The sequence below is a fragment of the Phodopus roborovskii genome, unplaced genomic scaffold (genome assembly GCF_943737965.1).
Source record: "Phodopus roborovskii unplaced genomic scaffold, PHOROB, whole genome shotgun sequence".
In the NCBI taxonomy this organism is placed as follows: domain Eukaryota; kingdom Metazoa; phylum Chordata; class Mammalia; order Rodentia; family Cricetidae; genus Phodopus; species Phodopus roborovskii.
The window spans coordinates 5,594,350-5,620,913 of record NW_026126515.1 but is presented as its reverse complement, the minus strand read 5'-3'; the positions used below and the strand labels follow the sequence as shown (position 1 = coordinate 5,620,913).

At 48.0% G+C, this 26,564-nt stretch overlaps 2 protein-coding genes across 4 annotated transcripts in view; both read left to right on the top strand.

The window, feature by feature from the left end:
• The window catches only part of Mideas (mitotic deacetylase associated SANT domain protein), a 66,122-nt gene extending 50,278 nt beyond the window's left edge, over positions 1-15,844 (top strand). For all 3 annotated transcript variants that reach the window (XM_051196297.1, XM_051196296.1, XM_051196295.1), the window contains exons 4-13: positions 2,781-3,126; positions 4,779-4,845; positions 5,303-5,445; positions 5,577-5,680; positions 6,312-6,387; positions 7,013-7,101; positions 9,029-9,178; positions 10,312-10,524; positions 11,876-12,072; positions 12,378-15,844. In XM_051196297.1, coding sequence (XP_051052254.1) covers positions 2,781-3,126; positions 4,779-4,845; positions 5,303-5,445; positions 5,577-5,680; positions 6,312-6,387; positions 7,013-7,101; positions 9,029-9,178; positions 10,312-10,524; positions 11,876-12,072; positions 12,378-12,531 — 1,539 coding nt within the window. In that variant the 3' untranslated portion in view covers positions 12,532-15,844. The remainder of the gene's footprint in view (positions 1-2,780; positions 3,127-4,778; positions 4,846-5,302; positions 5,446-5,576; positions 5,681-6,311; positions 6,388-7,012; positions 7,102-9,028; positions 9,179-10,311; positions 10,525-11,875; positions 12,073-12,377) is intronic.
• Positions 15,845-16,995: 1,151 nt separating this feature from the next.
• Pnma1 (PNMA family member 1) lies at positions 16,996-19,288 on the top strand. The gene has a single exon (XM_051196317.1). It carries the CDS (start codon positions 17,477-17,479, stop codon positions 18,536-18,538), a length of 1,062 nt encoding a protein of 353 aa, XP_051052274.1. The 5' UTR covers positions 16,996-17,476; the 3' UTR covers positions 18,539-19,288.
• The last annotated feature ends 7,276 nt before the right edge of the window (positions 19,289-26,564 follow it).

Genomic DNA, 26,564 nt, shown 5'->3' with positions numbered 1-26,564 from the left:
CCTCATCTAAACCTAATCAGTCACCTCCCTGCCTCCAAACATCATCTGGACTTCAATGTCCACCTTCTTAATACTGTCCATTGATATGAGGCTTTGAGGACAAGACCCCCACATGAGTGCATGCTTGGGGTGAAAAACGATAACTCAGCCTGGTGACTTGGTACAGCTCAGTGGTAGGCCACTTGCTTAACGTGCAGGTCCCAGGTTCCATCCCCCATCATCAGTTTGTGTTAGAGGCTGGAAGTTGAGAGTTGAGGCCTGGCAGCTTGTCCTGAGAGTGTGTAGGAAGGAGCCTGCGGACCTCTGCACACCTGAGCACTGACATAAAGTCCTGCAAACAGGTAATGGCAGAACTGACCCTGGATTGCATCATGAGAGCCAGTCTTTGTTGGTTTGTTTGTTTGTTTGTTTTTTGAGGCAGGGTTTCTCTATGTAGCTTTGGAGCTTCTGGCACTTGCTCAGGCTGGCCTCAAACTCATGGAGATCCACCTGCCTCTGCCTCCCAAGTGCTGGGATTAAAGGCGTTCACTACCACTACCTGGCTAAATACAGCCAGTCCTATTTCAACTGTACTCTCACACCCTGAGTTATTTTGAAGCACATTTCATCCACAAATACTTTTGATTACATCTGAATACAATCATATAGCCTGCCTTCCTTCCTTCCTTCGTCCCTCCCTTCTTCCCTCCCTCTGTCCTTCCCTATCTCCTTCCTCCTTTTTCTTTATAAAATAGTCTCAATGGCCACACCTTAAAAGTCAAAAACACTCAAAACAATTTAAATCTCTTAACTACAAATAGTTGGAGCTGGTTTTGTATGGGATTGCTAGCACACTGGGGAGGCATTTAGCTCCTTTTCTAGTTTTCTGTTGCTGTGATAAACACCAAGACCAAAGCAACTTGAGGAGGAAAGAGTTTATTTCATCTCATTGTTTATATGAAGGGAAGTCAGGAAAGGAGGCAGGAGCTGAAGCAGAGGCATGGAGGGAGCTGCTTACTGGCTTATTCAGTCTGCCTTTTTTTGTTTTCTTTGAGACGGTGTTTTCCTGGCTGTCCTGGAGCTCACTCTGTAGACTGGGCTGACCTTGAACTCACAGAGATCCACTTGCTTCTGCCTGTGGGATTAAAGTGCTGGGATTAAGGGCGTGGGCCACCCTGTCTCAGCTTGCCCTCTTTAGGAATGTGGGAACACCCACCCAGGTGGATTGCCCACAGTGGGCACACATCAGCTATCAGTTAGAAGATGCCCCGAGACCTGTAGTCAGGCCTACACGGCCTGAGGCAGTTCCTCAACTGAGATTCCCCTTTCCTAGAAGTTTGGTTGGTGTCAGGGTGACAGCTAGCATAGCTCCACTGCAGTTTTATTTTTCCTGTGTAGTCACTCTTCCCCTAAAGGCAGAGGGATGAATGTTCTAAGTTCATCCTAATTAGTAGAAAGGAAACGGGGCCACACAGGAAGGAGCAGAGGTCATGCTAAGGCCTCAGAAGCACAGGGCCCCCTAGGCTGGGTCTCTGGAGCAGGGATAGCCTCAGTCAACATGGCTGACATGGTTCACTGTGTGCCCAGAGATGCTTTAGGAGCCACTCACCCATGACAGCTGCCTGCTTCCCTTTTGAGAGTTTTAGGCTCTGTCTTGATGGACCTTCTGCATAGAAGCCCATGAGGCTTCTATACTATATAGACAGAGTGTGAGCTAGGAAGGCCAACCTCTGATAACATTCCCAGCTCAGGTTCTGTCTGGCGCACAAAGCAAGCGTCAATCCCATGCGGAATCTGGCCTTTAAGTAGTAATAGCAGAAATGTTACTACAACCACAGAGTATTGATTTCCATACATTAGCTCATATTACTATACAGGCGGCTGAGCCATCCTTGCTCTGTTCTGTTTCCCTCTCCAGGCTAAGGATCTGAATGTCAAATCGGAGGCTGTGCTCAGTTGTAGGGTGCTTGCCTAGCATACACAAGGCCCTGGGTTCTGCCTTTGTCACCACAAAACAAATAGGCTTATTAATGTCCACATACTAGCTTATTTTAATCTTCATTGCTGCCTGGTCGGGTAGGCTTTTCCTGTCCTATTTCCACATTAAAAATGGAGGTGGAGGTTGGAAGGATGGCTCAGTGATTAAGAGTGCTTGCTGCCAACCCATAACCACCTGTAACTCCACTCCAGGGGCTCCCCAATCTTTGGGGACCCACACACAAATGGCAGACATTCACACGGACATATGTGTACACACAAGTAAAAGCGTCCTGTGTGTGTGTGTGTGTGTGTGTGTGTGTGTGTGTGTGTGTGTGTGTGTAGATGCACACAGGAATCTACCGTTTTAAATAGCCAGCAAAGGTGACAGGTCTGTCTAAGCAATGGAGTGTCTGGGTCCTTTCCCAACTCAACTCTTTCAGATTGCATACATTACAGCATTGATTGGGAGCTATGGCCTGGAACCCAAATTTAGAACTAAGAGTAATTTCTAGGTTTTTTGACAGGACTCCTTCCTTCCTTCCTTCTTTCTTCCTAATTTTTATTTTATAAAGGAAATGGAGGACAGGTGGTTCCTAAGACCTAAAGACCTTCGGCCTTTAGGTGACGCTTGCTAGCCTGAACCTGCCTGGAGGAGACAATAGGCTGGTTTTCGGTGCCTTCTCCTCATCTTTCAGGCTGCCTTGGGTGCATCGGGCAGACAGTTTCAGAGATGACATTGGCGGTGGCAGGCTCCAGTCAAGGCTACAGGTTTCTGGAGACACACAAAAGGTTGAGCCTCTCTGTTCTGTTTCTGCCTCCAGGCTGAAGACCTGAATGTCAAGTTGGAGGGAGAGCCTTCCATTCGGAAACCAAAGCAGCGGCCACGGCCCGAGCCCCTCATCATCCCCACCAAGGCGGGCACTTTCATCGCCCCTCCTGTCTACTCCAACATCACCCCCTACCAGAGCCACCTTCGCTCTCCTGTCCGCCTAGCTGACCACCCCTCTGAGCAGAGCTTTGAGCTGCCCCCCTACACACCGCCCCCCATTCTCAGCCCCGTCCGGGAAGGCTCTGGCCTCTACTTCAATGCCATCATATCAACCAGCAGCATCCCAGCCCCTCCTCCTATCACGCCAAAGAGTGCCCATCGTACCCTGCTCCGTTCTAGTGAGTGGCCTCGTGGCTGTAGTGGCGGGGCCTGTAGGGGGAGAGAGAGTGCAGTCAATGGGCTGGAGGCTGGACGAAGGAACTCTTTCCTGCTTGGATTCTGATCCTTGTTCCACTGCTTACTATCACTTGTACAAGTCCAGCTGTCCAGACCTCAATGTGCTCCTTCAATATTCAGCAGGGATAAGATTAGTCATACTTGGCTAATGGTGGATTTGCTGATATTCAGCTGTTAGAGCCACACACAGCAGTTTCCCCATGGTTAACCTAATAGGTATGTCCCCTGGTTGTGGTGGGGATCAGATCCCTTAGCATTGTTTCTGTTAGCTGTCTGACCTGGTCTCCTGAGCCTGTTGGACATGAGCAGGTCTGGGTGTTGTAAGACCTAAAAATGTCCCTTTCACAAAGGGTTTATTTTCCCTGATCACTTACAGTGGTATCACAGGGGTGCATTCTTCACCCAGTTAACCTCTGACCCCAGAGCTCACCCGTGGTGTGGTTCTCTGGTGCCTCCTGGTGTCTGTGGATGGAAATTGCCCTATGTTGGCAGGCATAGGCTTTGCTTCTCAGCTAAGCTTTTCTGCCTGGCTCCGTTTGTGCTGGAAATCACCAAGGAGGGCAGACTGTCAACCAAGATGTCAGTCTGTCCAACAAGTGTTTCCTGAGCATTGGGTGTAAAACCTTGAGTGGATGCTGTGCAGGCTCCAAGAATGCGTGGGACGCTGGTCCTCAGTCTAAAGAAAGAACAGTGCAGGCTCGTCCGGGAATTGACAAGAAAGCCTGGGAGACAGAAGCAGAGGTTCCTGGCAGTTAGGATCAGCACCCAGTGAATGGGGCCGACACCGAACTTCCAGCCTGCAGAAACCTGGTTAGCTAAGGAAAGAATTTGGGAAATGGTGGAGACAGCTAAGCTTGAACTACAGAGTGGGAGGGCCAGGCAGGGCACTGCAGGCGTGGGGTGGGGCTGAGCAGAGGGGAAAGAAGGCCATGAGGTTAGTGAGCCTCTAGGGTTGAGAGTCTGGGCCGTGGGAGGTGCAGACACATGGGGGACTGCCTTGAACAGCTGAGGGTTTCAGGTTTTGTCTGACGCTGCAGAGAAACAACAACAGAGGTTTTGTTTTGAGTAAGGGTGTGCCTTGATCTAGTCTGGCCTTAAGATTAACTTGGATGAGAGTGAGGCAAAAAAATTCAGAGAGGAAATAAGATAATTATAAAAGACACCCCCCTCAATCTCCCCAGAGTGCCTCCAGTTTCAACCTCTTTGCTAGAATAAAACCAAAGTAAAACATAGGTCTCTATACTGAAGCTTTTGGAGTGGGGGTTCCTAGAAGCAGGAGTTGGGCTCAGGTGGTTGTGCTGACAACATCGCTAATGGCCATGGAGTAACCAGGTTCTTACTTAATTCAGAATTCTCATTACCCCCAGGAGGCAGAAAGAAATAGCCCCTTTTTGCAGATGTGAAAACTGAGGTGCCCACATATTTAATGAAGGGCCTGAGTTGCACAGTCATCGAGTACGGAGGGCGCCAGAGTTCCAAGTGTACTCAGTGAGTCACCACTGTGACTCTTAAGCATGCAGGACAGCAGCCTAGGATGGGAGTGTTTTCCTGAAGGGAGGAAGGGGCCACTTACCAATATGCTCTTTGTCCATAGATAGTTCTGAAGTCACCCCGCCCGTCCTCTCTGTGATGGGGGAGGCCACCCCTGTGAGCATCGAACCGTAAGTACAGCCTGCCCCAGGCACATGGCGTGTGGGTGGCCAGGTGGGCCTAATGCATTGCAGATTAGCTCCTGTGAGGCCTGCACACAAACAGGCAGCCTCTTTGGGCTTCTGTAGTCTGTCCCAGGCTCTACTGTCTCTGCCTGCTTGTGTATGGAAGCTGCTGGGAGAAGAAAGGGAAGGCCCAGGTTGGCTTGAATTTGTCACTAGGGAGAGCTGGGTGGGGTGGGGCGTCCAAGACACTCTCCTTATCTGTCAAATATGGAGTAGCTTTTCCACCCTTTAGCCCCTGGGCCTTACCTTTCTGATAATACCAGCCAGATTCGCTACACCCAGCTCTGGCCTTGCTGCATGAATTCAGCGCCCGCCAGCTCCATTGTTTCCGACACATGCTAGGGAGGGAAGTTCCCTGTCCCCCTAAGGTGAGACCTCACTCCATTTCTTACTGCCCCTGCAGACGGATCAACGTTGGTACCCGGTTCCAAGCAGAAATCCCCATGATAAGAGACCGTGCCCTGGCAGCTGCAGACCCCCATAAGGCTGACTTGGTGTGGCAGCCATGGGAGCATCTTGAGAGCAGTTGGGAGAAACAGAGACAAGGTAAGGAGAGATCTCCAGGGAGCAGGCCATGGCAGGCTGGCGGGCGGGCAGATAGGCAGGCCGGGTGGGTCCCGCAAGGTCCAGCATGGATCGTGATTTCCTCTTGTCCTCCAATGCTCCTGGGAATCCAGTGGATGACCTGCTGACAGCTGCCTGCTCAAGCATTTTCCCTGGTGCTGGCACCAACCAGGAACTGGCCCTGCACTATCTCCATGAGTCTAGAGGGGACATCCTGGTAAGAAAGCCTTGCTGATTTGGGGGGGTCCCCTTAAGAAAGCAGATACTGGTCCCTCCCTCTCCGCTGCCAGGAGCAGGCCTGGTGGTATAAAAGTTTATTGATTTACACTTGCTTTTCTGCATGTGTTCTAATGGGGGGGGGGGACGACGACATCATGACTGTCAACCTTGCCCTGGCCTCCTGAGTACTAGGGTGCGTTGGCATGGTGATTTGAGGTAGCTACGAGAGTTCTGACCAAGGAAGAGGATACAATAACCTACGACAATAGTTTGGCCTAAGGGAACTTTAGTCTCAAACCCTAGCTGCTTATGTAAAGTCCTTCTGTTGAATCTAATCCCAGATTCTAGGTCGGTAGGTTCCCCCACTCTCAGAATTGTCACCAAGGGCATTCTCTGCCCATGCTGCTTGCTTTGGGGGTTGAGCATCCCTGCAATGGTCTCAGAAGCCCCACCTTCTGTGATTTTTGCCATCCTCCCATACGTCCTGCCTGGTAGAGTTAAACCGGACAGGAGCAAGTGCTTGCTTTACCTAGAGGCCTGCACAGGCCCTTTGCGTGCTGCCAGGCCCAGGATACTCAGCCCCTCACTGCAACTCTTCAGCTTCCTGACAGCCCTTTCTTCTCCTCCAGGAAGCACTGAGTAAGCTGCTGTTGAAGAAGCCCGTGAGGCCCCACAATCACCCACTGGCAACTTACCACTACACAGGTGGGCCTGGCTGACAGAGTAGTCATGTGGTTCGGGTGTCTCCAGCATCGGTGGGGCTCTGCTCAGTGCTGAGTCACAGCCCTGAATGGGAGTGTGGACAGGGAGAGCAAGCCAAAAGTCAGACCAAGGAAACTAATATCAAGGCCAAGTTGGGACTCCCCATACCCTTAGAGGGGAAGCGTGAAGTGGGTAAGGCAATCCATGCCCCCCCCCCAAAAAAAAAAGCCCAAGTCATGGGTACAAAGGTAGGGAATGCTATCAACTGATTTCAGGGACGGGGAACTTAAACCTTGGAGTGCTTGTCTTAGTGTAGATGCTGTACTGAAGAGGGACACTGATGCCATCATGTAATCCCAGTAGCTGCTGCTGTTGAGCCTCTGTTAGGTCCGTGTTTGTTTGTACCAGGCAGAGAGAGCCTCAAGGTTGTCCCACCTTATAGCATCTAGTCTTTCTCGGACCCGGGAAGGCAGGTGCTAGTAGTGTTCATTCCCGTTTGACAAGCAAAGGGAGTGAGGCTTCCCGAAGCTGGTGGCGAGTGACCCAAGCAGTGTGGGTGGCCTCACCCTCAGTGGCTCAGAGTCATAGGGCAGGTGCTCATGTTCCTGGTACCGTCTTTGCTCTTTAGGCTCTGATCAGTGGAAGATAGCTGAGCGGAAGCTGTTCAACCAGGGCATCGCCATCTACAAGAAGGATTTCTTCCTGGTGCAGAAGCTGGTGAGCAGGGGTGCATGAGGGGTCCTGTGGTCACTCACCAAGTGGTCGGATGGCAGGGTGTGTCTGAGTTCCAACAGTCACTGCAGTTAGATCCCTGCCATCAGGTAGCTCCAGGGACAGCTTTGTAAACCACAGCTTGTACAGAGGACCCTCTGTGGACCTCTGAGCTCTCCTGGGGCCAGGTAGGGGAGCGTCAGAGAAAAGGTGTGGGAATGTATCTCTCAAACCAAATCCAGTGGTCAGCTAGATCTATGAAATGGGAGGGCAGATGTCAGAGTCTGAGAGGATCATGGGGATGATCTCATGGTTCTGGCATCACACCACGTACTCTTCACGCATGAAGAAACAGAAATTGGGAAGGTGAGTGACTTGCTTTAGGGTGCACAGTCCTTTGGTGGCAGGTAGTAAAGGCTAGGAGGGCCTTCTGCTTCCTCTCTGGGTTTTCCCTGAATCTTCCCCAACATGACGTTTCTCTTCTTTGCTTGGCACCTGGTCCCTGGAGAGGAGTGAAACAGTTCCCCAGATTGATGAAGGGCGTTTGCGCTGCTGTATTGGGGCTGGCTTTGGATGTGGAAAGATGCCCAGATGTTTCTCCGTGTACTAAATGGAGAAGAGAAGGGTAATTCCGTAAATGCCCATTAAAAATGCCTTGCTGGGGGCTGGAGAGATGGCTCAGCAGTTAAGAGCACTGGCTGCTCTTCCACAGGACCCGGGTGCAATTCCCTGCACCCACATGGCAGCTCGCAACTATCTGCAGTTCCTATTCCAAGGGACCTGCCACCCTCACAGACACAATAAATGCACATAAAATACATTTTTAAAAAATGCCTTGCTGAGATTTACTGGTTTTACCATTTGTCCCATTTTCTTTCTCTTTCTGCATCTAAACGCCCACCATGAAATACACACATCCCTCTCTTCATTCTCCCTGTTTGAGCTAATCATTGAAAGTAAGCTATGGCTGGGCCTGGGGCTGTCTAGGCTTATAATCACAGAGTTTTGGGAGGGTGTGGTGGGAGGATTGAAAGCTCAAAGCCAATTTGGGCTACTGAAGTGAGTTCAAGGCTAGCCTAGTTAATGAGACCCTGTCTCAAAACTCAAAAAAGGAGAGGTGGGTTGGGAGTACTATTTAATGGTTGAGCATTTGCCTTGCTTGTTCAAGGCTACAGGTTCAGTCCCCAGTACAGGAGTATGGGGGTGGGGGGGATGGTTATTTTCAAATAAAACTGCCCTAAGCATTGGCAAGCAATTTAAACTGCATATTAAGAGGCCCGTGGAGATGATCTCATGGTTCAAGCATCACTTCACTTACTGTTTCACATGTGAAAAAGCAGCCCTTAGGGCGATGAGCCCCTTTTTATCCAGGACTCTAGGAAGAGTCTTGTGAACTGAGAAGCTGATGAGGGATGAGAAAGCTCAGTCCATCACACCACAGGTGCAGATGACAGACGACCCAAGCAAGGCTCCTGAGCCCCTGCTGCTCTTACTGGCCCAGAGTGGCTTCTCATGGCACAGCCCTCTAGGATCTAGTCAAATCTCCCCAGAAATTCTGCCGTTGTCCTTCAGGTGTTACTCATTGAGACGGTGCGGAAGCCTCCATTAATTCCACTCGTTGCGGAGGAGGCATTGAGAAATGGTGTTTGGGGCTTAGTTTTTAGTTGGTTTTTGAGATAGGGTTCTCTGTGTTGCTTTGGAGGCTGACCTAGAACTCTCCCTGTGGACCAGGCTGGCCTTGAACTGAGATCAGCCCGTCTCTGCCTCTCAAAGGATGGGATTAAAGGCGTGCGCTGCTGCTGCCGCCGCCGCCACCGCCGCCACCACCTGCCTTGGGTGTAGTTTTTTGCCTAAGGCTAAGGGGAGTATGCAGAGAGAGAAGAAAGGTGAGCCACCTTAGCTCCCTCTGACCTCAGTTTTGGCTTTAATTCAGATCCAGACCAAGACTGTGGCCCAGTGTGTGGAGTTCTACTATACCTATAAGAAGCAGGTGAAAATTGGCCGCAATGGGACGCTCACCTTCGGCGATGTGGATACAAGGGACGAGAAATCAGCCCAGGAAGAAGTGGAAGTGGACGTTAAGGTGAGTCCTGTCCCAGCGCCTGCTGCCTCCTCCTACCGTAGCGCTGGAAGCTTGAGGCCAGATGGACTCTCCTGGCTTTATAAATGGTAGGCAGAGGGAAACCCATCCCTGACAGCCCCCAGGAGTTGGCAGCCCAGGCCCTGGACCTTTGAGTTCTCCCATAGCAGCTGCTGGGTCATAGTGCTTGGTGCTGATAAGGAACACTGGAGAGTCGGCGGCACCAGCTTCACCTGCCTGTCCCCTCAGAGCAGACTGCTGACGTCGCTTCTGAGCTCTAGACCTTCTTACACCACGGTTTCTGCTGTCTACGCCCTAACATAAGCCGCTACTACTAATTCTGTCATGTCCCATACTACTTTCATTATTCACTTTTTGAGTCAACTCACTTCTTTTTTAAAAGGGAAGCTTTGTATTACAATCATAAATAGATAACCAGTATTGTTTCCTGTAAATAGAAGGTGCCGGGAAAGGCAAGTACACATGAAAACCAAACACTGTTACTAAATGCCGGCTACACGCTGTAATCGCCTGCCAGCACTCTGAGGCACAGGGCTGGCTTGTCTTTGACATAAATCATGAGGCCTAGGGAAGCAGAAGCGGTACATTGACACCCCCCCCCCCAAGGACGTGCTTTCACTCTGTGCCATGTGTCACCGTGATACTGTCTCTAAGTTACAAGGCCATACTTGGTGGCATGCTACTTTGAGACCAGGGAGTAGTTTGGTCCCCATATTGCAAATGGGAAGTAGAGATACAGAAAATGTCAGATAGTTAAACGGGAGCTCAGAGCTCCTGCCTGGCATACTCTGAGGTCACCCTGCCCAAAGGGTGCTCACCCTGCCCAAAGGGTGCCCAGAAGATTCTAGGCATCTCTCCAGGAGACCAGGTGGTTTGTGGGTCCTGGCATGCTCCCTCCCTAACCCTGGCTCTATCTCACCCCGAGGGCACCCAGGGTCAAGACTACTCTGTCTCTGGGCCAGCTGGCCATGGGAGGGCTGTGAGTTAGACAGAGGCCCAGTGTAAGAGGCTACCCTGGGCCAAGATAGGCGACAGGAGCAGCTGATGCTGCGGAGCCTTGGCTGCGTTCAGAGTCTGCTCTGGGCAATGACTGAGCTCGTGTTTGTCCCCCATAGACTTCTCAGAAGTTCCCAAGGGTGCCTCCTCCCAGAAGAGAGTCCCCCAGTGAAGAGAGGCTGGAGCCTAAGAGGGAAGTGAAAGAACCCAGGAAGGAGGGGGAGGAGGAGGTGCCAGAAACCCAGGAGAAGGGAGAGCCGGAAGAAGGGCGGGAGCGCAGCCGCAGGGCCGCGGCTGTCAAAGCTACGCAGACACTACAGGCCAATGAGGCGGTAAGTGACCCCCACCTTCGCTCTGAGCTCAGGCCAGGAAGGCAGAGCTAGGCCTGGGGGTGTGGGGGTATAGAGCAAGACCATAGTGATTCTCGTGGTTATAACTCAGGAAGTGGACCGAGTACTTTATGCTCTCAACTTACTTGGGCCTCAGCCCTGTGTGGTAAGGGCTATTATGAATCTCATTTTACAGATAAGGAAACTGAGATTGAAGGTAATGTAGCTTGTCTGCAATTCATATGCACACCCCCCCACACACGCACGCACGCACGCACACGCACTCTGTGTGTGTTTCTGTGTCTTACAGTCAGAGGGAAAAGACTTGGAAAACCCAGTGGATGTGTGTGACATGGGGGAGCACTCAGCTGTAATTCGTCGTGGCTACCCCTAACGCATGCGCTGGACAAGATGTCTGAAGTAGAGCTAAGACTGTGACGATACCGATCATGGCCCTTTATGTTCTCTGCTGAGTGTTTCAAGTTCATTATCTCGTTAATTCCTCCTCATAACCGCCCAAAGTGCTAACTCCCACTCAGCAGATGGGGGATCGGGTCCAGAGATGCCATTTGACTTGCCAAGGCACACCGCAGGTCTCGGTACTCTGAGTGGAGTGCTCTGACCCCTTCACCGGCTCAGCAAGGCATCTCACTGTGGTTCCCGTCAGGAGAGCTCTCCCAGGAAGGCGGGAGGTGGAATGCGTTTCCACACTGCAGAGCACCTGTCAGCCAAACAGCTGCTTGCTTCCTCCCTGCTTGGCTGATCCTTGCTGGGGGCTGTGCGCTCCCCGTGCTGTCTGGTTCTGTCTTTGTGAACACTTGGGGGTTGACTGAGGCAGGCACATTTGTCACTTGTGATGGCCATCTGGGGTTCCTGGCCTGAGGCCAGAGCAGGGCCCTCCTTGGGGTACACGCCAGGGGCCCTGCCCTCTCCTCTCATGACACCGATTCATTCTCTTCTGCCTTCCCTGCCAGCGCTTCCTCAGCAAGGGGCCGTCATCTCTGTCCCTTTCATTACACTAGGAACTTTTCTGGAGACGGGGCTCCTGAGGACTGTCTCCCTACCACCTGGCACATCATGGGAACATTTCTTTCTAGCATGAAGACATGATTGGATGGAATGTTGGAAAGCATGAACACAGTGCCAGTAGTATTCAGGCCTATAGCTGCCAAGGTGTGGCACAGAATTCCTGTGCCAGCCACTTGGTGATTGAGCTCGAGGCAGCCCAAGCGGCAGTGACCTCCTGGAGGGGTCCTGTCACTGGAAGGGGGTACTAGATGACTATTTGGCAGGAATGGATGAGTCCCTCTGTTCCACGCTTGCCTCTAAAATACACCCTTGCTGTTGTCTCCAGGCCAATGATGTTCTCATTCTCCGGAGCCACGAACCCAATGCCCCGGGGCCTGCGGGTGCTCAGACCTCAGAGAAAGCAAGGGAGGGGCCCGGGAAGTCGAGAAGAGCGCTGCCTTTCACAGAGAAGAAGAAGAAACCCGAGACATTTAATAAAACCCAAAACCAGGAGAACACTTTCCCTTGTAAAAAATGCGGCAGGTAAGATGTCCCTGCTGTGTCTCCACAGGGACTTTTTTAAGAGTGTTGGGACAGGGACCTGGACGCAAGTTGGGGTCTAGAAGCTTCTGGGAATGGGGCACTGTGGATCTGTTTTTTGATTGGCTCAGTGGGTTCCCAGGGCAATGACATCATGGGCAGGCATGGTTTGAAGTGTGTGTATGGAGGGACCATTGAGATGGGTGGAGGTAGGGGCTTTGGAATTTGAGGGTGTTACTGAGTGAAAGGTGCCAAACCCTAACCCCCGGCTTCCTCTCTGTCACCTGAACCCTTCGTGCCCGCTGCAGGGTGTTTTACAAGGTGAAGAGCCGGAGCGCTCACATGAAGAGTCATGCCGAGCAGGAGAAGAAGGCTGCAGCTCTGAGGCTGAAGGAGAAGGAGGCTGCAGCTGTGCACCAGCAGGCGCTGAGGGAAGAGAGCGGGGAGGGTGAGAAGGGCTGAGGCCCTGCTGGACCCTCTCACTGGTCCCGCCCCCACCCTGCACCCGGGAAACCTCTAGAGGGAGCCAGGAGAGGGTCACGTGGACTTTGCTCTGCAAGACAAATCTGATAATGAAAAATAAACAGGCTCTTTTATTTACAAAGGCCAAGGACAGTGTTAAGGGCTGCAGGATCCAGTTCTCAGTGTCTGGTCGAGTTGTTCTGCTTTCCTGGAGCCCCGAGAGGCCAGGCCCCTTGGAAGGGCGAAGGGCTCTGCGGTTGCCTCTGGGGTCTCTGTTCTTGCCAATCTCTTCGCATCTGTCCTCTTCTATCCCGGGTCCCTAGTAAGCCACCATGGGAAGCCAAGCACAAGTTCACCCGGTGCCAGATTATTGCTCCTCCCCCAGAGGACCTGGAAGGCTGTGCAAACCTTGCCCCAAACAAAGGAACTCCTCAGAGAACGGTGGCCTTAACACCCGTGTTGTTCCTGAACAACTGCGGCCAGGCCAGAGCTGCTCGAATGGTCTGGGTTCAGGTCACCACCTGCCTGGGAGGATCTTGGAGGGCAGTTTCGACCTCTTTGCTGCTTGTTAGCAGCCCGTCTGGGGCTGCAACAGTTTTCTCGGACATTTGAGGAAGGGGCCGCTGTTCATGTCCCTACCTTCAGCGTGCTGCAGAAGATGCACCGCCAGGCCGAGGGATCTTTTGACAAGCCTGATGACTCTGCCTGCTGCCTACCATTTTATACCGTTGGGTCCTGGAGGCTGCTAAGGGAGCCTCAAGCGGGCCCTAGAAAGGCCCGGCCTGCTCTTAGGTGCCAGCTCCTGTCTTGTTTGACTCACTCTTAGTAGTAGCTGCCACCTAACCCCACTCAGTGTTGATATTCACAGCCTCTCCCTCCCACCTCACCCCTCCCCTATCCTGCATGCTGGAGATTTCTGGATCCTTCCCTGGGAGGGGATGTCCCCTAACTAGACTAGCCAGGAGCCTTCATTCCTCGACTTGTGTCATTTGGGAACTATTTATTTATTCTTAATATTTAATTTTTAACATCCTCAGGGACCAGGGGCCTCTTGCTTTTTAGAGGTCCAAGTGCATTTATCCCAAAATAAGGCACCTTCTTGGCATCCTCACCCCCACCCCCCAATTCCAAGGCTCTAGGGTCCCTTACCTTGTTGCTCTTGCTGGTAGGAATGGTAGGTAGTAGTGCTGAACCGACTGGGAAGGTGGGGAGTGTCATTAAAGTCACAGGAAACTGGCAGATGTGGGTGAGGTCAAAGACAATTCTCTGGCCTGCCCTTTCTGTACTTTCAAAATGCTTGAGGGAGTTGGCAGGAGGCCAAAATTCTAGTTTTGTTTATCAGCCTGGATTCTGGCTTGAAGAAACCATATTTGGCATGAAATTACTGAAGGGCTGGAGTGTTCTGGAGGTCCCTTCACTTGCCAGTTCCATAGGGGGCCTAAGTTGTTTTTCTGATATTATTACTCAGTTTTAAGTTGTGCAGAAGAAAGTCTAAGTGGATGTGTCTGAGTGGTCAACATGTTATTTAAGAGCTAAAAAGGATTCTTTCACTATTCAGTAGGAGATGGCCCACAGCCAACTGGAAATAGATGGGGTGTTTTTAAGCTATGCACTATTGGGTATTTTTTACATTCATTTATGCATCAGTATGGTTCTATGAGAGCTGCCTATGGAAGTAACAAAAATGTCTCCTAAACCTTCAGCTTCCCCATTAGTTTCTTTCATAGGCTTCTACAAACTCAAAGCCTCGAGATTGCAAAAATCTGGTACCCTCTGGAAGCAAGAGGACAGCAAATTTAGGCTTTCTCCTAAATCACTTGTATAATGAGTGCCTTCACAGCTTAGCCCCAAAGTGCTACTTAGGTTTCCCAAGGTTTTTTTTTGTTTTGTTTTGTTTTTTTTTTTTTTTTCCCTATTTAAACCATATTTGGCTCAGGCCCCTTGGACATGTGATATCAGACATCTTCAACCACATGAGATTCTCCTGCTCAGTGTGAGATTCTCCTGCTCAGTGGTTCCAATCAGTCCTTAGAAATCTTAATAAAAGAGTGATTCTACTTTTCTAAGTTCACAGAGACCAGGCCAGACGAATATAGCCGGAAAGAAATTAAGATGCTACCTTTCGGTAGTGATCTCATGAGACACTTTTCTTAGAAGAGTCCATGATCCAGGGTGCAGTGTGAAAACTGCACTGTCTCAAGGGCAGATCCAGCTGTGGCAAGTAGCCACAGAGGCTGACGCAGGCACATCCTTACTGGTGCTTTCTCATAGGGACACACTGGGCTTGGTTTTTGTTGTTTTTATTATTATTGCTATTATTATTCAGAGCTCTTTGCTGTAAGAATAAGTAACAACTTCAGCTTGATGTTAGCCATCCTAGACCATCTCACCTTACCTGTCTCCCAGCCTCCACCGGCGTTCAGTGAAGGGCGTGAAACTGACATAGTGCCTGTGTTCTGGACCATTTCTGGCCTCTCTTGCCCGTCTAAGGAGGCAGTGCCATTACTACTGTCCTCCGCGCCTTCAGCAGCCCCTCCTAGCTAAGGTACATACCTACCCTTCTGCCACCCCGCCCTCACCCCTGGCACAGAGACCCTGTGCTGCTGATGTCTAAAGGGATTGCCTATATTTAACTGCCTCAGTGACCTAACCTCTTTCTTCTCACATGCCTGATGTTAAAGATGAAGGAGGAATACAACACATACTCAAGCCTCAGCTGTTTAAATGTTTTTATTGGGGCTCACTTTTCTGGGTTGTTATTTATTACTAGACTGGCAAAGCCTAACTCTTTAGGTTTTTACAGGAAGTATGCATATTTTTATAAAACAGTTGTGTCTGACCCACATTTGGCTGTTTGTTGCCTCAAAAAAAAAAAAAAAAATTGCAGCTGTTAGAACTTTTCCTCATTTGTCTGTTAAGTTGAAGGCCTTGTTGGAGAGGACAGAGCACAGAAACAGCCTTGACAGTCTGTAATTATTGTACAAATATTTTAATAGCATAAAATAAGTATATTCCTTTTATTTTGAAACAAAATGATCAGACACTGCCTTTCATGTGTTTGTTGCCTGTGGCACTCTTTTTAAAAAAGACTGTTACATATTAAATAGTGTACATATATATATAAATATTACCTCTTTTGCTGTACAGTTGTGATAGACCAGACTGAAAATTTTATTTTTTGTGTGCTTTTTATAAAAAAAATTAATACACTAAAGAGAATCTTGCTGTGATTGTAATGTACCTATGTAACTTATTTACTTTTGAATGTTCTGTATCTTAAGACCTTTTATTAAATAAAATTTTAAAAAATTCACTGTTGAATGCTATATTCTTTTTTAATGGTTTATTTATTTTTATTTTCATTTGTGTTCTGTGTCTGCATGTATATCAGTGTGAGGATGTTCAGATCCCTGGGAACTGGGATTACAGGTATGAGCTGCCATGTGTGTGCTGGGAATTGAACTCAGGTCCTTTAAAGAGCAGCCAGTGCTCCTAATGGGTGAGCCATCTCTCCAGCCCCCCAAATGTCATATACTTATAGGGGTGTTTTGTGTGTGTTTGTGTGTGTGTGTGTGTGTGTATTTGTTTAGTTGATTTTTTTTTTTTTTTTTTTTTGAGGCAGGGCTTCTCTGTATGGCCTGGAACTCAATTTGTAGACCAAATTGGCCTCTAACTCACAGAGATCCCCCTGCCTCTGCCTCCCAAGTGCTGGGATTAAAGGCGTGGGCCACCAAGGCCCGTCCATTTTATAGGGCTGTTTTATCAGCTGGGATTGACAGACTTTGCTTAAAGAGAATTTACCTTAACCTTTCCAAGCCTTAAGCATTCTCTTGCTATCATATATACTCAGTAAGACCAAGAAACGAAAGTGCAGTTTGTCTGGCCACAAATGAGTAGTAGCAGCGTTTTGGGTATACAAAATTTAGGCAAGAAAGCATAATGAGTCTCACAGGAAACTGAAGATGGCATTCTCTCTTTTGCTTTCCTGGGAAGGAACAGCAGCTGTGTTATCAGGAGGCACGCAGAAGTCAGGAGTACTGAGTGTTTTCATAGGCAGCATAGTGAATGCATACACAGACTGGATGAGCAAAATGAGAGGACAAGTCCGACATGGTAGATGCATATCAGTAAGGCCAACTTAAATTCACAGCAAAATTAGATTAAAAAAGAGAGAGAGAGAGAGAAAGAAAGGAAGGAAGAAAAAGAAAAGAAAACGATGCTTTGCAATATTTATTGTAAGAGAGAATCTGGGAAATACGGGGTGGTGGTGGTGGGGCGGAGGATGTGCCATCACAGAATAGTCGCCTCAAACCCTTCGGTACCATAGCAACCGCCAGGTCCTCTGGAGCCCGCGCATTTCGCGTCGTCATGAACACGGTTGCCACAGCGACACTGGCGAGCGGATCGGCCCCGCCCTGCACTGCAGCTGCTCGGCGGCGGCCGTTGCGGGAGCGCGCTGCTCTGGACGCCGAGCAGAGCTGCCTCCAGCCGGCCTCCCGCCTTCCGCGCCGCGCTCCCTGTGCTCGCCAGCTGCCGCAGCCGCCGAACCTACGTACCGCCTCTCCCGGCGTCTTCCAAGCCACCGCCTCGCGTGACCCTACGCCCGCGCCTACCACCGGCCGGCCCCAGAGCAGCGGGAGGAGCTGCCACACCCCGCGGTCGCACTCCTGGAGCCCACCCCCTTCCGCCAACCTTGCTTTCTCCTCCACGCCACGCATAGCTGCAGCCAGCCCACACCTGCTCGCACCAAAGAGACTCCCGACTTTGGGATCCGGAAGGGATGAGACTGGACCTTGGTGTCATTTGGTAATTGTGGTTGCTTGAAGCTTGTCGCCCCTGGGCCTACCCGGGGGAGGGAGGCATGTTGTATTGTCATAGGTCCTATAGCACTGTGAGCCAGTCCAGGCGGTGTTTGTAGAACTGGCACCCTTAATAGTGGGGCGGAATGGCTTTGACACTATTGGAAGACTGGTGTAGGGGAATGGATGTGAACTCTCAGAGAGCTCTGCTGGTCTGGGGGATCCCTGTGAACTGTGATGAGGCTGAAATCGAAGAGACCCTCCAAGCTTCGATGCCCCAAGTGTCCTATCGAGTACTGGGGAGAATGTTCTGGAGGGAAGAAAATGCGAAGGCAGCCTTGTTAGAGCTCACCGGGGCAGTGGATTACTCCCTGATCCCTAGAGAGATGCCAGGCAAAGGCGGGCTCTGGAAAGTGTTCTTTAAGCCCCCCACTTCCGATGCGGAGTTTTTGGAAAGGCTGCACCTCTTTCTAGCTAGGGAAGGGTGGACTGTGCAAGATGTTGCTCGTGTGCTTGGGTTTCAGAACCCTGCTCCCGCTCCAGGCCCAGAAATGCCAGCAGAGATGCTCAACTATATTTTGGATAATGTTATTCAACCTCTTGTTGAGTCCATATGGTATAAGAAGCTGACGCTGTTCTCTGGGAGGGACATTCCCGGGCCTGGTGAGGAGACCTTTGATTCCTGGCTGGAGCATTCGAATGAGGTCATAGAAGAATGGCAGGTGTCTGATATAGAAAAGAGACGGCGGTTGATGGAGAGTTTGAGAGGCCCAGCTGCTGACGTCATTCGCATCCTCAAGACCAACAACCCTGCTATAACCACCACAGAATGCCTGAAGGCTCTTGAGCAGGTGTTTGGGAGCGTGGAGAGCTCTAGAGATACACAGGTCAGATTTCTGAACACTTACCAGAACCCCGGAGAAAAGTTGTCTTCTTACGTCATTCGCCTGGAACCTCTGCTGCAAAAGGTAGTGGAAAAGGGGGCCATTGATAAAGATAATGTGAACCAGGCTCGCCTGGAGCAGGTCATCGCGGGGGCCAACCACAGTGCAGCCATCCGAAGGCAATTGTGGCTGACCGGGGCTGCGGAACGGCAGGCACCCAACCTCTTCCAGTTGCTGGTGCAGATTCGAGAGGAGGAAGCCAAAGAGGAGGAGGAGGAAGCTGAGGCAGCCCTCTTGCAGCTAGGCCTGGAGGGACATTTCTGAGTCCCTGGATTGCTCTGGCTGCATTTGTTATCCCCGTGCGGTTTTACGTGCCGGCCTCTCATAGTAAAGACCTAGCCTCCTGTTTTTGTTTTGTTTTGTTTTGTTTTCTGAGGGATGGGATAGGGGAGTCAGGCCTGCATATCCGTGTAGCAGTCACAGAATTGTGTGATTGGCCAGAGCTGCAACAGTAGAGGTGAGTCATACTGCCTAAGATGAATGCTTGATGCGAGCCCTCCTGGTGACATCTTTGATAGTTGTGAAAAATGTGCAGCTGCGGCACTTCCTGTCAGGATGATTGTCAAAGTGCAAGCCTGCTTCTTAGGCTGTCTGGTACAAATGGTTACATTTGTTACTAATATTGTGGATAAGTTTACTGTACATTGTCCCTAATTTACATACATGGGAAGAATGTGAGTCTATTAGATGATACTGCTTACCTTGAAAATTCAGATTTCTAATTCCTCACGGCTCAACATCAGAATTGTTTACTGGCAAAGTATTCTAGGACCAAAAATGGTGTTGGGAAACTGTGCTTTTAGGGAGCTGCACAATCTACTCTTCATGGTGTAAGATACAAATGTGTCATGGGGGAATTGCCACCAACAAGCTGCATTTCCCCCCACTCAAATGTTTGTCATTTAATTATTGGTCATGTTGATGCTAAGTGTTCTAAATTTGAAGTTATCAAACAGATGTATACAAATAAAAATTTTAAAATTCTCATCTTGTTTTTCCTGAGATGTATAAAAATTTTCAGTGTAACTCAGCTCTGTGCATTTTTCACTTACACGGATTTTTGCTCACATCAAAAAAAAAAAAAAATTAACCCCCTTGCTATGAGCTTAAATTGCAATATCACCTACATATTCTCGTGTTCTGGTTCCTTGGTTGTTGCTTTGGTTTGTTTTTTTGTTTGTTTGTTTGTTTGTTTTGTTTTGTTTTGTTTTTTCACAGTCCAACTCCGTAGCTAGCTGAGGCTGGCCTGGAATCCACTCTGTAGCCCAGGCTGGCCTCAAACTTGTAGCAATTCTCTTGCCTCCAGCCTCCACAGTGCCAGGGTTACTGGTGTAAGCCACCACACCCAGCTATTTCTTTTAGATACAGTCTCACTATATAGCATAGGCTAGTCTTGAACTTGTGATTTTCCTGCCTCTTACTACTGGATGCTGGGATCATAGGCCTGTGCTGTCACATCCAGCTTTTGCAATTCGTTTTAGTGGACTCTGTTTTCACATGGCTTCAAGGCAAGTGATGATGACTGAAGAAATGAAAATATATTTCCATGAAATTTGACAAAATATTTGAAGTGGGTATTAGGTTTTCTAGCAACCTTTTTCATTTTGTGACTTAATACCTCGCTTCATGAAGAAATATGGTTGAGTCACATATGTTCAAAGTGAGCATTTGTTTCAGGGCAGTCATTTTATACCAAGATGAGAAAAAGGAAAGGCTTAAAAACATGTTTGCTTGGCTCTACAGATCCTGTACTGAAGATGCTGTCCCTGAGCTCCTGCATAAATCTGGAAGTGCTGTAAGCTTTCTCGTAGGGTTTAAGATCAGAGCTCGGGCAATAATATAAACCACATGACTGTCCTCGAAGCTCTGCTTCACGGAGGCACTGGTGGGCTTGACAGGACTGGTGCCATTTGTTAATTGTGACTATTAATTTATGGATGCTAATATTGGTATGTGTTTTCCCAGATCTTTCTTTTTAAAATATTGTGTGTGTGTACATGGCTGTGCATGTTCTGGTACGCATGGGGACGTCAGAGGACAACTTGCAGGAATCCATAATCTCCTCCTACCCTGTGGGCCCCTTGACATGAGATTCTGTTTCTTAAACTTTTATAGGTGCACTCACACTTCACTATCATGTGCTAATCAACCACACTCCCAACTCCTATACTTAGATATACATTCTTAAAAACAAATAACGGATTGTGCATATTGTATATTGTCAGCATCCTTGGTTTCACATAGGGACATGGGATACTTTGTGTGTGGGCACATACATGTGGAGGACATAGGACACCTTGTAGGAGTCAGTTCTCCTTTCCACCATGTAGGTTTGAGGTTGGCAGGCTTGATGGTAAATGCCCTTCCCTGCTCACCAGGGATCTCACCAGCTCACATCACCCTGCCTGTGCAACCTCAGCTCAGAGGTTGCTATACCATTTTGTTCGGTAGCAAGGACTGACTCTAAGACCTCATGTGTGCTGGCCAAGCACTCTACTGTACTGTACTGAGGTACAACCCCATCTTTTTTTTTTTTTTTTAAAAAACAAAGTTTCAAGTTTCACGTTGTATAGAGGAAGCAAGCTGTCTGAAACTTGCCATGTAGCTAAGGCTGGCTTTGAATTTACAATCTCCTGCCTAATCCCCTCGTGCTTGAATTATAGGTTTGTGCCACCATGCTTAGCCTATACTTTCTTTTTATAGCTGAAGAGTTGATTACATCCCATGAGGAAAGGTATTTTTACTATTATATATATAACAGCTGTGCATATCTACATGTGTATATTTCCGTAGTTTTTATAATACATAAAGCAATGTTGTGATCACAGATGCTCATTCCCCCTCCCACAGTTTTTTTGAGCTGACTTTGTAGCCTAAGCTGTCCTTGACCTCCTGCCTCAGTCTCCTGAGATGCTGATGGACACCACATTCTTTGTGCTAGGAAACAGTGAATTAAGATTAACTAGTTATGACTTGATTTGAGGTTTTCTCTCTATAAGCTCAGGAATTTTAAAATTCTGCTTTTTTTTATGGAAAGGTATAGTCAAAGAACTGTGGGATAGTAGAAACTGTATGGTAGTTCTATTCTGTAACAAAATGATGTCTTGACTGATAGCACTGACTACTGGCAAAGTATCTGCTGGCTCACTCTGACTCTCAGGGTCCTTTACTAGGGATGGATGATCACGTGCAGGGGCAACGTGCTGTCCCTGGAAGCAGTCTTCAGTGGACACAGTAGTGGGAGAGTTAGAAAGCCAGGGAAGGACAGTCTCACTGGTAGTAAGTGAGAAAGAAATTAGTTTAGCGGGTGTTGTAGTGCAGGTTTAATCCCAGCACAGGGATCCCAGCAGGCAGATCTCCGAGTCTGAGATCAATCTGGTCTATATAGTGAGTTCCAAGACACCCAGGGCTACACACTGAGACCTTGTCTCAAAAACTAACTAACTAAATAACAGATAAGTGTCTCTTCACCCCACCGGTTGCTGTCTCCTTCCTTCTCTCCTCTCCCACCGTCTCCATGTCTCCCTGACTCATGACCAGCTGATTGGTATTCAAAGCTGAGTTGCTTCAAACATCAAATACCATGGGAGTCGCTCTATGTTAATTAACTAAAACATAAACCAAAGGACTTCTTTTTTTTTTTTTTATAAAATAACATGATTTATTACTATTTTAAAACAAGTTTCACAAAATAACATTCAGAAACTCAATATTACTAAATAATTTAACACACAATAACTTTAGTCATAAAGTCATGCTACAAAAGTCCTGTGTATAAAAGACCGTTACCAAAGCTTTAACTGATGTTACAATGTCCTTCAGAATGAATGTGGCTCTAGAAGCCAAGGCTTTGGGAATGATGCCCCTGGCCACTAAGGGCAACCGGGAATTCAGCTGTTGACAGGCATGGTCCTACTGGACGACAGCATCACAGTGATCTCCCACAGGGTCTCCCAGTGATCCAAAAGCTAAGCTCCTACCCATGTGATGTAGCCAACACCAAAATGAATTTTAAAAATCTAGGTATGGGCTGGGTGTGCATGCCTTTAACCCCAGCACTGGCAGAGGCAGGCGGATTTACCAAGGGCAGCCTGGTCTACAGAGTGAGTTCCAGGACAGCCAGGGAAAGCCTGCCTCAAAAAACCAAATGGAAAAAAAAAAAATCTAGATCGGGAAAGAAAATACCCACTGTTTCTATCTGAATAGGAATGCTGTTTTACATCCTCCCAGAGGGATGAACTTGGACACAGCAGCCCAAACAGGAAAGGCAGGAAACCCTAACTGACCATGAAGACAGACAGCATTTCAGCTGAGTAGGCAAGGGCTTAAGTCTGAGTCTGGAACACCTGTATGCAGGCTGGGTAGCAACCACCTCCCCTTTGGAAGTAGTTCCCACCACCAGCCACACTCATAATTTTAAAGTGCAAATCTACTAAAAAAATAGTTTATTCTCTCTACCTCCTTGCTAAATTTGTTAGATCATAATTTGGTTGTCTCTGTAATCTGCCCAATATGGGAAATTAATGAGAATCTGATTACAATTTCTCCATGTGTCAAGTGAACCAATTTATATCAGGTTAGAAGTCTAGTTTTTTCCTTTCAGGTTTCTTTTTTACAACTAATGAAGAAAGGGCAGGGATAGATACATAAACATGGAATTCTAAAAGTTAAGCGATTCTTAACATAAGCCTAAGTTTTAAGTTTCATCTTTACACTTTACACTTTGATGGGATGGGTGAGTCCGTCACACCAGGTAACGACAAAGGAATCTGGTCAAGTCAGCTGTCGGAAACAGCCCCACTCTGCTGCACTCGACCTTGTTTCATTACTCTGGGACTCACTGTCAGCCCACACAAAGAGCGTGTGGTCCCGGCTGACTGGCGAAGGACAGCCTGCAATCTGGTTTTCCCCCTTTACTGTGGCCTTTCCGTTCACAGCCTCAGTGAACTATGAACTACACTTCAGTCAAAGACGGCTCCTCAGAACACCACCCTACCACCCATTTTCCAAGCAAATGATGAGATCCAAACTTTCTAGGCTGGCCACCTGCTTTTTCATTTTAACCTTAAGAAAAGCTCAGGTAAAAGATCCCAATTTTGTTTTCCATGTCACCAACTCTGAGCCAATGACAGATTTAGTTCTCATTGTCCCTTATTTTACTTTCAGACCACTGGCAAAGGTATCAGAAGAAACAACTATTCAACAAGAGATTTCCACCCCACAGCCACATGTAGGACACCAGGAAGCTGCCAAGTCACTGACCAGTTAGGGACAGCATCCTTATACTCAGTGGCACTGGACATCTGTCACAGCTAATGTCCATGCATGAGCAAATGAACACAATGCTGTCTAGATTAAAAGACACAGTCTGCAAAAGAATGTGTGCATGGTGATACATTTTTTAAAGTATATTCCAAATATTAAAGTTGGATTTTGTTGACAGTGAGAGAGAGAGGCTAAATCACTAATCACTGAGCAGGATACACATAAGGGGACACGTAACTGAAGTTGAAATCCTTCAGAGAGAAGGTGGAGCGTCTAGGCCTGAGTTTCTAAGACTGTGAGGCCTATGAAATTGAGCATGGCTTAGAGGGCAGCCCTACTGATCATCTCCAGCCATGGTGGTAAAAGATGTCACTTTCTCTCAATAATTCTAGCTACACAGAACTACAGGGTTAAAGTGAACAAAACCTAGACAGAGGGGTGGTGGAACAAGAAACTGGGTATGTCCATGTCACCCCCCCTCCCCTGCTCCAGGGGACAGTGAGCAATGTTTGAAGTCATCTTTTGGTATCATAACTAGAGAGAAGGAGCTATTGGCATCTAGGGAGTAGGAGAGAGGGTTGTGGCTAAACAGCCTATGATACACAGCCCACAACAGTGGGTTATGCAGTCCAAATGTAAACAGTGCTGATACTGAGGCCCTCTGGTGCAGGAAGCAGAGAGCACAAAAGCCTTTCAAGGCCTGGCTAGACAATATGACCATTAGCTCAGCATTAGAAAACACAGAAAATGGAATTATGATCTACCAATACCGTAGTATTGATATGAAAAATGAAAATACTGGACTGACTCCCGCACTCTACCACTATTTAACAGAACAGCAGAAGTTCACATGAACACAGCCAGCGTCTGTTCGGAGGTGGTCCAGTCTCCGACCTGAATGGCATAAACACCCTATATGCACTACATTTTTTTGCAGTAAAACATGACTTAATGAATAATCAGAGAGAATAGCCTTAACTTTTTCATATACCCAGCCTTCTATCCTCTTTCCTAATTGAGTGCATTTGGCTTTAATTCCAGAAACAGAGATGCATTCCAATATTTGTGGAGTAGAGCCAGAAGTGATTTTTTGTGAGAAATAGGCACAGAAAAGCACCTTACACATCTCTGAGAACAACCACTGATTATACAACATTAAGAAATGGGGGAGGGGTGTTTCCCAATTACAGAATTTGGAAAAAAAACCCAACAACCCATGTTTACTGTAAGTCATTTCACAGATCCAGTATGAAGCCATCTACTTCCCATACTCACTCCCAGGATACCTTTCAGGAAGTAGAGCCATACATAGCAACAGAGCTTGCCTTGTGCAAATTACAAATAACAACACTGTTCCCTCCAAGTTTATAACCCTTCTGCATCAACAAGGAAAATGAAGTCTCACACCTGTGGCTAACAATGGAAATGCCAATGGTTCTGAATGTTAACCCTGGTGGCAGGGTAGTTTCTTCCCACCAGAAAAGCTTAAAAGAAGTATATAAGGTATTAGACTAGGTATTATTTTTAAAAAATATATTATTTCATGTGTATGAGTGTTGTATGTGCAATGTGTGTGCCTGATACCCCCAAAGGCCCAAAAGGGCATCGAATCCCCTGGAGTTCCAGGCAGTTGTGAATCTCCACATGGGTGCTGGGAAGCAAACTCAGGTCCTGAGCAAGTGCTCTCAGCCTCTGAGCTGTCTGCAGCCCAAGACTAGGCATTCTTGTTTGGATTTAGAGTTGATTGTCAAAGCAGTGGTCCCTTTTGCTCAGTCTGACTTAGAGGAATAAAGTCATTCTTACTGAAATGATGGCTGTTCAGTCTCTCAAATCAAGACTACTTATGCAGCCTTTAAAAAGAACGACTGCCCTTTTTCCCTGTGGTTGCTTACAGGCAGGAAGAATCCCATGGAGATGGCAAGAGGAATCGGTAGCCTCTGCTGAGACGTTAGGCACAATTTGGCAGGGGGTCCTGACTTCTTTTCTGCAGCTGATGCCTCCACCACAGCCCACTAAAGACTCCGTTTGACATTTTTCAGAATATTTTTCTTACATGGTAAATTATAATCTCCACACCTAACTATTGCTTTGCAAATCGGAGGTTAAGACACCTACAGTGTTCCACAGGGGACAGTCTCCAGCATATTGCCAATTGCCTGGGACCCACCCCACAACCTCTCTCTCTTCCCTCGACACTACTTACATGATACACTCTAAGGGCTATTTCACTTAGATCCTCTCAAAAATATATTTTGAAAAACTATTTCATTTATTTAGATCTACCAAATTCCTTCTTTAAGTCTGTACCCTCATAGCCATAAAGCAAAGGGCATTGGGCTAAACATTAGGGGAAAGTTTTTACAAATCTCAGGGGTAGATACTTAGAACTATTGGCTACTCCTTTAAACATACAAGAAATTATTTTTTAAAATATGCATAAGGCAAGGTCCACAAGAGTTAATGTGGTCACGTTACTATCAAAGGACTGATCGTGCCAGTTGCGTTAGGCACTGATGGGGACCACAGGTGTCTGGTTGTACAGAATGACTCAAGTGGCCCCATGTAGCGCAACCTAAATTCCAGTTGACGGTGCACACTTTTTTGGAAAAAGAAGTAAGTATAACAGGAGCTGAGAAGACTCCAAGCCAGTCATTCTTTTTTCCACCAGGGTTTCCAATTAGACTCTTAGCTCGAGGTACAGTTGTGTTCTAACAGGAATGCTTCCCATCACCGTGCTGCCTTTGAGCCAGTGGGAGGTGCATTTGTGCTTCTGAGTTTATAAGGACATGAACCTTTACAGACTTGAAAATATACCCTTAAAATGCCTGGCCTTAAAAAAAAAATACTAAGCAACTGCATACATATAACAGGTCCCTCTGCTTTAGAAATGACTGGGGTGTAGATTTTAGGAGACAGGTGATGTAGTCCATAACTGGACAGAATCTGGAAACTGATGGTTTCCAAAGGTGGACTGGACAGAGTCAGTGATGCTGGTTTGAGGGAGAAACACTGAATAGGGTTTTCA

Coding starts and splice junctions, on each gene's coding strand:
- Pnma1 (XM_051196317.1), top strand. CDS start 17,477: ATGGCTTTGACACTATTGGAAGACTGGTGTAGGGGAATGGATGTGAAC.